The sequence below is a fragment of the Athene cunicularia genome, assembly GCF_003259725.1.
Source record: "Athene cunicularia isolate RWA chromosome 1 unlocalized genomic scaffold, athCun1 chr1_part1, whole genome shotgun sequence".
Taxonomy (NCBI): Eukaryota; Metazoa; Chordata; class Aves; order Strigiformes; family Strigidae; genus Athene; species Athene cunicularia.
In genome coordinates, this window is record NW_020799091.1 from 27,576,860 (window position 1) to 27,592,183 (window position 15,324).

The 15,324-nt window shown below is 41.7% G+C and overlaps 2 protein-coding genes across 3 annotated transcripts in view; one reads left to right on the forward strand and one right to left on the reverse strand.

Moving 5' to 3' along the window:
* Window positions 1-12,885, forward strand: part of DHRS12 (dehydrogenase/reductase 12) — a 38,430-nt gene extending 25,545 nt beyond the window's left edge. The window contains 5 exon segments of the mRNA XM_026864591.1: window positions 41-102; window positions 820-924; window positions 1,463-1,553; window positions 3,482-3,619; window positions 6,217-12,885. Of these exon segments, the coding sequence (XP_026720392.1) occupies window positions 41-102; window positions 820-924; window positions 1,463-1,553; window positions 3,482-3,619; window positions 6,217-6,344 (524 nt within the window). The 3' untranslated portion in view covers window positions 6,345-12,885.
* The window catches only part of WDFY2 (WD repeat and FYVE domain containing 2), a 68,193-nt gene continuing 65,753 nt past the window's right edge, over window positions 12,885-15,324 (reverse strand). Inside the window, exon 13 of one of the 2 annotated variants that reach the window (XR_003400375.1) lies at window positions 12,885-15,110. The gene's annotated coding sequence lies outside the window, so the exon portion shown is untranslated. Of the gene's footprint in view, window positions 15,115-15,324 lie in introns of both variants that reach the window. The other variant, XR_003400372.1, reaches the window with a different exon arrangement.

Consider the following 15,324-nt stretch of genomic DNA (forward strand, 5'->3'; position numbering starts at 1 on the left):
TGAAAATAAAAGTTAATATTGGTGCTTTTCTGGTTTTTAGGTACCTATGTTCTGACAACTGCCCTGCTGCCCCTCCTGGAAAAAGAAGCTGATACCAGAGTGGTGAGTCTGCCATGCTGTTGAAAAATGTTTTACTATTCTCACTTTCTGGTTTGTGACAGCATTTCTTTGACTGTGCTAGCAATGCAGGATTAGTTATAATGCTGTAAGCATCTTTAGAATCCTCTTGGATTTTGCTAACAACCTCCTTCTCCAAGACAAAGCTTGTGCTTGCTACTCTCAACTCTTCATTGGAAATCAGGGTAAAACACTTGCTTTGGAAACTTCCCTTTCTGCTTTCCCTGGGGCAAATTATCTCATGCAGCGTAGTGCAAAGTACCTATACGGGAATATAAGAGAACCTTACAGATCTTGGTGTAAAATAGAACAGCACATACATTTTAAAAAATTAATTTTCCCAAGTTTATTACAGCCTCTTGTTTTCTAATTAGCTGCTATAAATGCTAAGTGTACAAAATACAAATAGTGCTATTTTCTTTGTCTCAATTACTTTTCAAAAGGAGAAAGCACAAAGTTCCCTAAAGGAGGCAACACCACTTTGAATGAAAATCACTTTCTAAAAAATAAATTCTATTTCTTCCATCTCATCTCCAGGTATGCTTTACACATGAGTACAAGCATAGTGCAAAGAGTATGTAGAGGAATCCTGCTCCCAAGGGACTTCCAGATATGGCCTGAAGACCAGATGGCGTGCATGAGTGTGATTGTGGGGAGTTCCTGGTTTTGTATTTTGTTCATTTGCTTTTCATTTGATTACAGATAACTGTCTCTTCTGGGGGCGTGCTAGTTCAAAAATTAAACATATCTGACTTGCAATTGGGAAATGGGTCATTTGGTGGAACTATGGTGTATGCACAAAATAAGGTACAGTCCATGGTTTTGAAAACAAAGCTCAGCACTTGTTTGCTAGGCAGCTTATACCATCTGCTTTGTAAAAGGCCTGTTGTTCACTGTTGCTTTCCTATTTCATCCAGCCTGTGCAGAGACACACAGGAAATAATCTCCAGTAGTATGATAGTGTGTACTTACAAGTGCATACCATCTTGCACAGAGAGCATGGCTATACTTTCATTTGTCTTGATGTAAGTCTCAAGGGGGAAGACTGTCTTTAGCTGACAAATCCTTTTTGCCTGCTTAGTTCTTACATGTAGATGTGGTCAGTAAAAGCAGTGTAACTGCTTTAAAAGAAAGCTTGTGGCCAGGATATGGATTGCAATGACCATGGTGGTGTCTGACAAAATTATCCAGTAAATCTAATCAGGATGAGCAAGGGTCTATTTCTGCTATACATAAATGCCCTGGTATTTACAGCATGTTTGATCTAGTTTATCTCCCGGGGAACTAACTTGGTGGACAGGCTATTGAACTTGATGCTAGTCTGGCTCTTTTTGCTCTACCCTAGAGGCAGCGAGTTGTCTTGACAGAACAATGGGCAGAAGCTCACAGAAACATCCATTTCTCTGTTATGCATCCTGGCTGGGCAGACACTCCAGGTAACATCTGCTTGACACTGACTACTTTTTTTTTATCGGGCTTAGTCTAAAGTAAAGATAAATGAAACTCTGGTAGATTTCTCCAACAGGTGCAGTGATTTCTTGGCTTCAAACTGGTGTGTGAAGTTGTTTTGTACCCCCTTGGTAGCTCTGTTCTGCAGTGTCTGCTATCTGTGTATATCTGGAAAATAATAATGCACAATAAATGGTTCCAGCCCCACACAAATGCACAGCAGAGCCATAATGCTTTAAGCTAACTTTTAAGTTACATTTGTAGTAGGACTGTTAAATACACAGATAGAACTTCTGCCTCTATAAGTACCAACATGCAGACATTGGGAATTTGTGAGGACATGTAGGAAAATGGAGCACACACCATTTTGCAAGACCTGTTCCTCTGCTCTTCTTCTAAACATTTACTGCCTTTGAGAAACAGTGTGTTTGGCCAGACAGCTCTTTGTCTGAGCTGCAGCTGTTCTTCAGTGACTGTGTCTCAGCAGGTGGGCCAGCATCAGTTATCCAGTATGCATGTTGCATGCCGCCGTGTTACCAGCCCCTAACACCCAAGCTTGGAGTGCAGACTAGCAATCTGATCTCTAGGTTTTTTCTAGGGATGCAGTTTTGCAGATTTGGTTCTGATGACAGAAGCAGTTCCCCATCTATTTTATGCTTGAAAACTGCCCTTTCCAACTAAAAATCCTCGTAATTCTTTTTCTTTAAAATACATTTATTTTTGCACATCCTTGGTGGATTTCAAACCTAATGAACCATAGTTATCCCACCTTAAAGTTCAAGGACTCTCCAACCTCCAAAAATCAACAGCTGCAGGAGATGGACCTTCAGTCATCACCTGTGTCCTTGTTTTGGTTCAGATAGAGCGAATACTTTTTTTTTCTCCTTCTTAGTAGCTAGAATAGTGCTGTGTTTTGGATTCAGTGTGGGATCTGATATGAGAAGAATGTTGATAATGTACTGACGGTTTTAGCTGTTGCTAAGAAATCAAGGACTTTTAAACTTCTCATGTCCTGCTAGTGCACAGGTACACAAGAAGCTGTGAGGGAGCATAGCCAAAACAACAAACCCAAATTGGCCGATGGAGTATTCCATATCATCTAACATCATGCTCAGTATATAGATAAGGGTTGATTGGAAAGCTCACGCTGGCTTCTGGGATTGTGGCTTGAGGCTTCTTCTCTGGGATCACAAGCCAAGAACAGGCTGGGCATTGGTCAGCAGGTGATGAGCAGTCACATTGTGCATTTCTTGTTTGTGTTTTCTGTTATTACTATTATAATTATTTTATTTCAATTATTAAATTGTTTTTCTCTCAACCTATGAGTCTCCTTACCCTTACCCCTTCAATTATCTCCCCCATTCGCTGGGAGTGGGGGAGAGTCGACGAACAGCTGTGTGGTGTTTGCCTGCCAGCTGGGTTTAAACCATGACAACCTCTTGGACAAAATAAAAAGAAACCAGAGTTTAAATGTTTATGTGTTTGGTTTAGGTACTGTTCACTGTACAGTTCCTAAATACAATACTGCAACTGATTTTCTAAAACAGGTGAGGAAATAAGAGCTAAAAATCCTGTTAGAATACCTGGGTTTTGGTATTTCTGATTTCCCCATGTCTCAATTCTTTGCAGTAGAATGAAATTGGCTCAGGAACCTCTTGCCAATCCTGTTCTCAATTCCTACTAGTTTTGTCCCCGTAATTTGACTCAAACAACTGGTGGATCATCTGGCAATTAGCACTATTCCACCCCAAGTCATCATACTCCTACCTATGGGGAAATACTTGTTCTCTTCTGTAAACTCTGGGATGCCTTCTTTTCCTCCTGTACTCACAATGGCAGTTTGAAGCTGCTCTTTTTTTAAAATAAAAACGTCTCGCATGGCAGACCACCATTCCACTGGTATTCTTCTTTCTAGCAGTGAGATCATCAATCCCAGACTTCTATCAGAAGATGAAGAATACCCTGCGCACAGAGACACAGGGAGCTGATACTGTTGTATGGTTGGCAGTATCATGGGAAGCCACAAAGTGACCAAGCGGCTTGTTCTTCCAAGGTAAGGCAGCAGCATCTTACACTGTGTAGCGGGGGAGAACCCTAAGCTGTCTGAACTGTAGAATCCCCATCTGGCCTAGAAGGGGATGAAGGCTCCACTAAGCAACCCTTGTTCAAAGGATAATTTCTCAAAATATTCCAAGACTATAAGGCTCAAGTGAGCATTGTGCAACCAGAGAATGACTGTGTTAAGTTGTTATGTTCCTGCTTTTGTCCTCTAAAGTAGCTGATAGAGACTTCAAAGCATTTCTTTAGGGTGGATTTTTTTTTTAATTAAAATGGCTGTATGCAGGACTGTGCCAAGGGAGGGTGAGTCACAGGAGTCAAACAGCATCTTTTATGATCTGGGAAACTACCATCCTTCTCACAGAGCACTGGGGGTTGGCTTTGCTTTGACAGGCTCTTCCTACCATTCCATGCCGGTTAAAACTGCCAATTCCCCCTTTCTCTAATGCTGGACAGAGACTTGAGCACAGTGGCATTTTTGGCACTGCAAGCATAGGTGATGTGAAAACAGGGCAGAGCCTTTCATTTCTCCCAGGCTAATGACAGGAATCTTAGTAGGAGCAGCAGGAAGCATAGATGTCTTAATGGTGATGCAGGTCAGTCCAGAAGGAGAAGGACAAAGCTCAGAGTAACTGCTTACAAAAGCTCAGTACTTTTGTTGGATGTGGCACTCAAATCCTGATTCACTGAGTTCCTAGGTGGAGCAAGCAGGAAGTTCAGACTTTTCCAGAGTTGGATTGACTTTGTCCTTTCTGTCCCCTCCCAGACAGTCACACAGGGTTAGTTGACAGATATTTAACCAGACCTTTTTTATGTCATAACGTGGTGCCTGCAGAAACCTCGCATCACAGCTGGTCAGTCGTCTTTGTAGAACCAGGCTTTGTCTTTTACATACTCCTATCACCTTCTTCCTGTTCTAATGATTTTGCTTATTTGTTCTTTCTCTAGGCCATAATTCCACCAGGCTCTTGCCTTTGGCCTTTGTCTACCCCCAGCTTTAGTAAACAGGGAACATGCCTTGGCTCTTTAGCTGTAGTTATTGACTTCCGAGAGCTTTTGTCTGGTCATGACTGCTCTTAAGACTGCAAGAGAAGTTTTGTGTCCGTGTCCTGTGCTTATCAAACAGTGATGAAGTCAGTTATTTCTCTCTCCTACTGCCCTTTGGATACCACCACTTAGTATGGGCCCTGTTCAGGCCCTTTCAGTAAGGGGCTTTGTGTGCAGGAGCACTCTACCACAGACCCTGCTCATCTGGTCCAGGACAGCCATTTTCTGAATCAGTCACACCTTCCCTCCATTTCCTCTGTCCTCTTTTATTCTGTTCCCTTTGAGTGCAAACCAAAGCCAGCATTTTTTTTTTTTTTTCCCCTGAGGAAAAAAATTGGGAAGCAAGAACATGATCTCTGCATCTGCCAAAATAAATAAAAAACATTTGAGAGTCCTGCTTTCCAAAGACTAGAAGTATCTTCTCTGTGATGTTAAACTTGGCTTTCACACATGGTTACCAAAGGTTAGCACAGGCTACTGGAAGGACTATGGTTAGGTAGAAAGCAGTTGCTATTCAGTGATGGAAAAAGGAGTGTTCCTCTGCATGTTTCTCTCTCTTCAGTTTTCCATGAGCAGAGGTTATGTGGTGTATGCAGCCAGTTACATTTTCTCTTCAGAGAGCAAGTATCTCTGTTCCCCTGGGAAGCCTGATAGCAGCCTGATAGTTTTCAGAGAAGTCTGCTGCCCAGTGCTGCAACAGCTTGTTCTTTCAGTCTCAGCTGGCTACTGCAGAAGTTGAACTTTGTAATAGACTAACAGTGTGGCACCAGTGCTCTGATGGTTGTTGCTTCATAAATGTCTAAGAGCACTATCATAAGGTTCACAGGCTCTAGATACAATGTTTTTGGAGACAAAAATCCAATAGAATGGATGGTGATATAGGTCTATTGACTCAGAGTGAGGGAGGAATACGAGATATGGAAAACCAAGCAAAGCATCAAATTGAGCAAATCTAGTCAGACATCTTTATGTTGGATACATGCTATTATGGTGATTGAGCAATTAGCTTAAGTTCTATGGCATTTAGAATTTAACTATTTTTAAGGAAAAAAGCATTTTAAGATTGAAAATAATCTAAACTACAAAGACCCAGATGGGGAATTTGTGTAGCACTTAGAAAAACTATGTAGCAGGCAAGGAAAAACCTTGTCTCCTGCTGCAAAAGCAACCTCTGCATGCAACAACAATCTCAAGTTATTGGTCTTTGTCTACTGGAGTCGCACTAGTGACAGGGATAATGCGTAACCCCACAACAAGGCCTTCCTTTATCTACACTGTCCTGAGCTGAAAATGATGTCTTGCTCCCCAGTCTAAGTCGTATTGTACTAAAGGAGTCACTCTAGTTCCAGAATACATACAAAATTGGTTTTATTTCTGTTTTAGAAGAGATGCTTAACTAACATTGTTTACAGATACATACAAAGTAAGTTTCCTGGCTTCAAGACCATGAGGTATATTTGGGCAGTATAGAGCCTAGCAGAAAAATTTGTGCTAGCAGAGGTAGCTAAATGTACCCATAAGGATTTTTATCTTTTTCTCTTCCAGACAGGCAACCAGTCCCTACACACTTAACACTGGCAAGCACCCACAGTTGACCAAAGGATGAGGAGAAGCTAATGGAGGTGCTGGAAAAGTTCTCCCTGAAGTTTAAATCCAACTCTCCAAGATCTTAGTGTCACCGCTGGTACAGTGTAACCACAAAGCTTCTAATTACACATTAACAGTACTGTAGTGCGCCTGCTGTTGAGGGAAGTAGGATGCCATAGGCCTGTTAAAAATAAATTGGGTTCAGGTGTTCTCATCATGGGGCAGAGTGGTGCCTGCAACATTTTTTTTCTGCTGCCAAGAGTCTCTCCCATTGTGAATATGCACCTGCTGTCTCAAGGTTGTGTTCTCTGAATTGGAAGAAGAATTGGGAGGCATTAAAATAAAACTCAAGGCTTTGTGAAGTTGCCCAAAATAATTTAAAACACTCAGCACAGAAATGCAGAGGAGTGTAGCTTCAGTAGCCCTTGTGATTGACTTCAGGAAAGAAGTAGTAAATGTTTTATACTGTGTTTGACAGGTTGGTGGCTTCCTTCACTGCATGAGGGTGACTGGGCTCCAGCCTGTAACTGGGAATGCAGAAGCTCTTGCACTGCATGCTTAGTTTAAATGGAAGGATTCCTCACGGCCTTCAGTTTCTGTAAATCAATGCTGGTATGCAGAATTGATCTGCTACCTCATGTTTAAACAGCAAGAATTTAGGAACACTGCCAAATGCCTTCCACATTACTTTATGGAGCCAGGGCTGAATATTATCCCATTTATGTCAAGCCACCACGAAGTAGGAGGTTTCAGCACATACCACACCCAGACATGGCTGAACCCAGCAGAGAAATGGCTGTGTGACTCTAGACATGAAAAGAAATAACATGCTAAGCTGTATGTGCTTGCCATTTCTGTGAAACATAAAAGGGAATTGCTTTATCATTATTAATGGGTTAAGAGGGGGAAGGGAACACTGTGGGACACATGATTTAGAGGAGTCATCCACCTCCTGATGAGAGGGTTGTTATTTTGCCTGGAACTGTTTATGTCCAGACACAGAGGATGGGATTTGTCTTACCTGACCTGTGGACATTTAAATTACTCATTGGGATTCTCACTGTAAATCAGTAGAGAGAGAACAGGCCCTTTTCACCATGATTTAGTGGATCTAGTTTAAGAAACACCATCTACATCTTTCTACTGATGGTGAAGACAATCCGCTCAGACTAAGACATTCAGGTGGGATTCATTTTGTCTTACATATTTCAGATTTACTGCAAAGCCAAGACTATTAATAACAATAGCAGTAACACATTTTCTCCTGAACTGAGTGTGTTTGATAGCAAGCAGCGTACAGAACCCAACCAAGTTGCACTGCTGTTTTACACATGGCTGCAGACTAGCGTGGTAGGACAAAAGACCTAGACACAAATATAACAAACAGAGGCCTTCTTGAGCTCTCTACAGTGACTAGTAGCTAAAGGCCATGCTGCTGGGCAATGGAGAACTTGTTATGTCTGCTTTACATAATTTAGTTTCCCAAATGATATACTACTGGCTGATGGCATTTACTCATTATTCAGACATCCTATTAAGTGTCAGTTTACAAAAAAAACCTTCTCTCTTCAGCCTATTGTCAGTCTCCTTGGAAATAAAAGCTTTACTGTCAGAGAGACCCTGAAATAAGTTTTCCCATGATAAGCAGTGCTGAGACAAGTCAGGCTGCCACAGCTCTTCCTGAAGAGGCTGGATCAGCATTCAAACTATAGCTTAATTTTAGAAACTTAACTTCTCGCATTGCAGTGAAAGAAAACAACAGCAAGGCTTGTACAGATGTTTATTTCCTAGAAGCCTGGTATTAACATTTTACACAGTTCAAACTGTTAAATACAGTTACTGAAAACAAGAGCACTGGCTGGAAGCACATACAGTAACTACATTTCTCAAACCAGTAGCTGCAAGGCTAACATAAACATTTGCATACTTGAGTATTTAAGTCAGGTTGCCTCTCAGCTCCGCAGTAGGGAAGAAAAGTTTAATGACTGGTATTTAAATAGTTCATAAAAATAACTAAAAGTGCACAATATATATATATATATAACACATATATTTTAGTCAACATTCTGTACTGGTGTATTTGAATAGCCTATATTTTTCTTTTTAGTCAGAGTTTAAAAATGAAGCCAAAGGTATGAAAACTGCTTTAATCGAAGTTTGGTCACAGTGAAAAAGAGCCAGATAGTATGGTTTAAGAGCACTTGTGATTTTAAAAAGAATTAAAACACAGAACAGCAATTAGAAACAAAGTCCAGAGTCTCCCACGCTTTGGTATTATGGTCCCATTGATGCTTTATTTCAGCCCTTCTCCACAAGAGCAAGTGCAGTATGTGGCTGTAAAGCCAGCAAGATGCTTTGTGCTAATGCAATTCAGAATGATTTGGACCTGCATGTAAGCAAATACCTTTAGTGCCACCTATAAAATTTTAGGGGCAAGAGAAAAAACAGCACCCAGTGACAGATTACCAGAAATAGGTGGTGCAAATTCTTGCTAAGCAGTGCATGCTGAGGACTTCAGTACGCACCTGGTTTATAGGAGCCGAATGACAAGCACAGCAGCTGTTCTTACTGCCCTTCCCTTTCCACGCTCAGCCCAACACTTCTTGCGTCAGCTTTCAGGCTTACATGACTCTGACCTCAGTTGTTTATTCACATTCTGAAGGTTTTCAAATTTTTCTTCATTTTGTGAAGTTGCCTAGTTGGAAGGTTTTTGCTCTTGGGTATTTTGCACAGAGAGTAATGTAGCACCACAGACCACATGTAGTCATTTCCCCATGTCCTGATGGAAGGGCACGGCCCATCAGCAGAGCACTGAATGTGGTGATGCAGGGGCACCTGAAGCATTTCTTTGTCTCGGGTGAAAATTTTGGGAGGTCAGTATAACAGATATCAGATAATTTTGTAAGCTGCATTTCCTCTTCTCATAAGTTTTATTTCTAGGCCATATTTATTCTTCATAAAAAAAACCCAAAATGAGACAACTTGTGGTTGATTAAAGGTATAAACAATTGTTTGTTGTCTGCCTTTGAATAGCAGGGCATTCCCATATATACCTCACTATTTTGGAATAAATTGCAACTACCAACTGCTTGCATTTTCACCAACACACCCGCCAGCTTCTGTGCTGTCCTAACTCTCCACACTTAAACGGTTCCATTTCCTGGGAACAAGATGCAAGCAGGGACCCCCCTTCCCATTAAACAAGACTCAGGTGGGATGTTGAACATGACCTGCCTGGGCTCAAGGAGGGGAGTTTTGCTGTGGACTTCAATGTAGACAGACTAAGTCAGTGCTGAAAATCTCCATGTAAACAATTTATTTGGTGGGACACGGCCCTGGGCCAGACATTTCAATTCAAATACTGACTGTATTTTTGGAATAACAGAGCATTTTTTAAAGCCATAGCAGTAGGAGCAGTACTAGTTTTCATTAACCAATGTTTAACCTGGTGGTCATTGACCCCAGTGGAGAAGGATAGCTATAAATCAGTTTAATCCACAAGTTCCTTTTGCCCATGAGCTTCTATTCCCTGTGTGTGTTGTGCTCTCACACTCCCTGCAAAAATAAAGCACCCCTTCTCATGACACCAGATCCTACATACCTAAAATTAGTGCTGGTCAGCATCCACCCACTGTCTTTTTAAACAAGCTGTTACCACTCTGACTGGCGATGAGAAGCTTCAGATCTCTCTTGGCTCAGCTCAGAGTATTTCCCCGTTTGTCTATCAATCAGGCTTACATCTCTTCTTTTGTTGGGAGAGGTAGTTCTGGGTGTGTTTGGGCAGACCCAGGACTGATTACAGGAGATAATTTTGAAATGCAAATAAGACAACTTGAAAACTCAGTACTGCTGCAGTCATCCTAGCAGCACTGGTCTAGACAATGAGAGAAAGAAAGCATTGAAAAGGGGAGGAGTCTGATGGGGAGCAACTGTAACAAAAACACTTCTGGGAGCAAAAGTGACCAAATCCAAGAACTTCAATTTGTGAAGTAGGTCAGTGTTTATGTTCCTCTCTCTAGAGGGAGCCATCAGATAAACGTTAGGAAAAATGATGTATTCTTGTAAAAGAAACTTGTTCTCTCTCAAGACAAAAGCTGATGCACAGCCTTACAAAGAGACATGGTGTCAGCATGGCTAAAGGTCTCCAGCAGGCCAGATTTTCAGCCTGCCGCTGTGAGAAACAACTCAAACCTTTGCTGTGCCAGCAGAGACAGGGGTATGTCACAGATAAAAACACTGTCAAAACAGAGGAAGAATGGTAAAAGCTGCACTGGTGCAAACTTAAGGGAGGGAGCTCCCAGGAAGTGGCATTTTCCTTGATGATTAAAAATCATCTTGAGCATCTCCCCCTTTAATTTCCAGTTGAGAATCCACAATCCACAGGGAGCCTTGGGGTGATGCAGAAAATTGTGCGATACTTTCACTGCCCAAACATCCTGCTTCCCTTGGCTGCTCACCTGCTGCCAGGTGGTCGGAGGGAGAATTTGTCATGGCAAAGGAATGACCCTGTGTGCCCATACACTAGTGGTCAGGTTTATGCCATCTCACAGAGCAGGTAGAAGAGTGTCCAGTTAGAACTCAATAACTCAAATTCCTCATTACAAATCTCAACAGAGAGAAGGAAAAGTAATAGCCAGAAACTGATAGAAATTAATTTAGTGGGGTTCAAGTAGCACAATTTATTCAATTATGTTGGAGATACTGCTTTACATAATGGGACAGAACTATAAAGTATTATACTAAGCAGAAAAGATGGTCAAACTGCTGAGCAGTATTCCTAGAAAACACTGACTTGAACAAAAGCCAGTAGAAGAATTTTATGTTAAAAAAGCCTTATGCCAAAAGACAATGAAGCCCACAAGATGCTGGTCAATATGGTGAAGTTAACTTACCAATTAGTGAGTCAGAAGCAATGCTCAGCCGTTGGAACACTAAACCATACTTGAAACTAGTGGTAACAACAAAGATGAATCAAGTTTATGTAACTAATTTTTTTTCTGAAACTTTCTGGATTACTTGGTGTTGACAACCCCACCAAGTTTTCTTGGAAGAGGACAAAGTAGAGGTGTTAATGATGTGTCTTTCACATCTGAGGGAAGCCCTGACCTGTTATAAAATGCTTGGTTTTGGTTAGTATCTGCAGAGGTGTTGAATTCAGTGAACTGGGATGAACAAATTGTGTAAAGAAGCCTGCAAAGTACAAAGATGATAAAACTTATAATAAATTCAGATTATTTAATGTATAGGGAACAAGTATCTGGAGAGAGGTAAAACCTCTATCTTCATAAGGTCTGACACATCTTCTGCACCGTATCAATAGTGATGTGTAAGACTCTTCCCCATCATTTTAATGTTGAAGTACTTACACATTTAATGCATTTCTTACAGCACTACTTGAGGTAGAAAAATACTATTGAGCAATTAAACCAAAGAACAAGAAATTGAAGTCAGATCTTCACAGACTCAATCTGCTATCCCATCACTAGAACAACTTTTCTCATGGCTTCTGGATCCACACCAGGGCTGCTGGTCAGCTTACAATGCTGAGACAGGGGATGGCTCAGCTTTGTACAGTTCTGATGAATATTCATTTCTACACTACTGGCTCTTTTTGTATGCTGATAACATTCTCTCTTGGCATCTCTTATTGCAAAGACTTTGCCAGTAAACTGTGCTCTCTTGTTTACATTTTGTTTGTTTTGAGTTCAATGTCCCCACATGGTACCAATTTCAAGGCCTTTGAACTCAACCTCTTTCTGTTCTTAGCAGCACAATGCTGTCCTGAAGCACAGAAAATTTCAGTGATGGCTGAAGACTGGTCACAAGGGAAAAATCCCCCAAACTGGGAAAAGTCACATGTGACCATACAGAATTAATCTCAAACTTAAATTCCAGAACTTCAGGTTATTGTCAACCTAGGGACCACTTTTTTCTTCTGAGGAGCAAATAATTCCTGCCAAATTTCACATGCAATTTTGAAGAGAAAAATCTGTTTCTTCCTCAATATTACACAAGAGGTCAATGCTGAAGGGATTTAGCACATTAATCCAGCCTGAAAAAAGGATCAAGTTTGTTGTTACTGTTGCATACTATCATCACATTTAGAAATAAAGTCTCCTAAATCCTAATTGAAAACATGCCATGTGCTCAAGGTGGTCTCCTGGAAAGGACATGTCCCTGTAAAACCACACATTGTAGACCTACTTCCTGTGTGCTACAAAACAGAATTTCAGTTGTTACCCAAATCCTACTGGGAACAATGAGGACATATATATGTAGCACTTGCTAATTTGTTAGTACCCCTAGTATTTTAGATTTAAAGAAAGAGACATATTTTAATTTTTTTAAAAACAATTTTAGAAAAAATTCCTAACCCATGCAGTAGACATGGACATTAAGCGGACTTTGAATTACAGAATGGTTGAGGTTGGCAGGGACTTCTGGTCCAACCTCTCATGCTCAAGCAGGGACACCTAGAAACAGTTGCCCAGGACCAAGTCCAGTCAGCTTTTGAAGACCTTCAATGATGGAGACTCCACAACCTCTCTGGGCAACCTGTTCCACTGCTCGGTCACCCTCACAGTGGAAAAGTGTTTTCTGATGTTCACAGGGAATCTCCTGTGTTTCAGCTTTGTGCCCATTGCCTCTGGTCCTGACACTGGGCACCACTGGAAAGAGCCTGGCTCCATTCTCTCTGCACCCTCCCCTCAGGTATTTATATACATTGAGGAGATCCCCCCTGAGCCGCCTTTTCTCTGGGATGAACACTCCCAGCTCTCTCAGCCTTTCCTCATAGGAGAGATGCTCCAGTACCTTTGTCATCTTCATGGTCCTTTGCTGGATTTTATCCAGTAGGTTCATCTCTCTCTTGTACTGGGGATCCCAGCACTGGACACAGTTGGGAAAAAAAGGCTGCATATTCCTCTCTAACAGTGATTTCCTCAGCAGGCATAAAGCAACCTTTTTCTCCCCTTACATCTTTTTTGGATCACGCACAATCCTTTTGTGCATCCAGCCATCCACCTTCTTATCAGCAACCAACCCTTTGCAGAGGGAACGCATCCCTCCTTTCTCTTCCCAGTACTGGAGACACTCATGCCACCCTCTCAGGCGAAGTGCAGCTATCACTTTTGATGTGCTAAGAGTCAACGTGCTGACATTCAGGTCATGGCCTCAAGTTCAAGAGGATGAGGTGGGGCAGTCAGCTGGGCTTCACTGTGAAGAGTAGCACTCTTGTCTACAGCTGACAGTCAAGCACGCTAATGTCATCATTTGGGACTATGCTCCATCACACTGGCTGACTTTTAGCTCTATGCACTACTCTGTTTCAACCATCTCTAACCATGGTGTTAGTCTCCTGCAGACGGAAGGACCATCAGTGCTATCGTTGCAAGCAATTGCCCAGATACTTTTCCTTTTGCTTAAGTATTTTCAGCTTAAAAATACTGAAGTTTGGGGCTCAGGTTGATCCTCCTTCAGCCACCTGGAACGCAAATGGCTCAAGTCAGCTGCTCAGGCACTGCATATGTGACCAGTGCCTGCCCCATCACCTGCCTAAGTTCTACAGATACTGTTCATTTTAAAGCCAAGAATAGCAGATAGATGCTCTGAAGAACATTGCTTCCTCCCCCAAGGAAACACCATCTAAGAGAGAAATGAAAATCAATTTTTCTGAAGTGAAGAGCAGAGAAAGGCCAACATTGTTTGTATGCCCCTTGGCACAGCAGGAGATACCACTAAAAGCCTGCTGCTGCACTTCATCAGCCCTGGGGAGAAAGGGACTTTGCTCCACTTGAGTGTGTGTGGGTGTGCGTGTGGGGGTGCTGCATAGTTTCCATCTGTACCAAAAGATATACCCTACCCCCCAAATAATGCAATTTATAAAAATAGCTTAGATTTGTTAAGCAACTAAAATGGAAAGAAAAGGATCAGGCAACAGGAATCCCTTTCTGTGCAGATCTAGAAGACAGAAGAAACTGAGATTGTTACCTTAACATGGCAGAACAGGAAGGCAGGTGTTTTAACTCTCTCAACATCAAATCCTTGTTTCATTTGCGAGGTAAAGGAATTATTGTTTGAATTAGACACATCTATTTTCCCTTCATATCTCTACATTATCGCTCTTAAGGTCATAACAAAGGGACAAACTTCCCTTTCCCCCTCAGCTTCACTTTAAGCTTATATAATTTTCTAAGCCAAGACCAGTTTGTCCTGAGACAGCAAAATAAGGGGATGTTCATCTTAAATTCAGAAAACCCTGCAGGTAATTTAGTCAGAAAGAACAGCAAGGGAAATTTTGCAAAACGTATTTGTATGCCTAACATCCACTCAGAAGCAACACTGAAACCACAACTCCTTGGAAGAGAAGGGGGGCTGGCCAAAAGTTTACTGCAGAGCCGTCCAAACACACCTTGCTCCCAAATTTAGTCTCCTGTGGAGACAGTTCCTCACCTTTGTTTGATCGTTACACGTTCAAAAGGACTAGGTCTTGATCCAGGAGCAGATCCTCAGCTTGCTGACTCCACTGCTCCATCAGTATAGGCACAATTCATGCTGGAGTCCCAGGCTTGTTGCAACGGTGATTTAAGTTCACTTTGGTGCTCCCATGTTTCTGCCACTGTTAGAGATACTCTCTGCACAGCAAAGCAAGTCAGGTCTTTGACCAAAAGGCCCTGAGCACAAGGTAACGTGGCACACCATAGTCCAGCAAAGTTTTATACATCTTCTTCAGCTGAAGTGAAATATTGGCAGGCAACTTGCTCATCTTGCATAGCTTCGTCAGCCAAGTACACTTCAGTCATCAGAAAACATGCACAGGTGTAATGAAAAGCCTTCCAAGAGGAAACAAGCACCTAGCTTCCAGGAGAGAAAGTGGGAAAACTTAGAAAACAATTAACATTCAAGTTGGAAAAAGAATCTTTTTAGTGCTGTGTAAATTATGTTTGAAAATACACTTTGAAATGCTGCCTAGAGGGAAACCAACCACAGGCTGTATGACCAGGAAAGTCAACGTGACATTATTTCAGAGAAAATGACTGCAAAATGCTTAAGCACAGCTTATAGGAT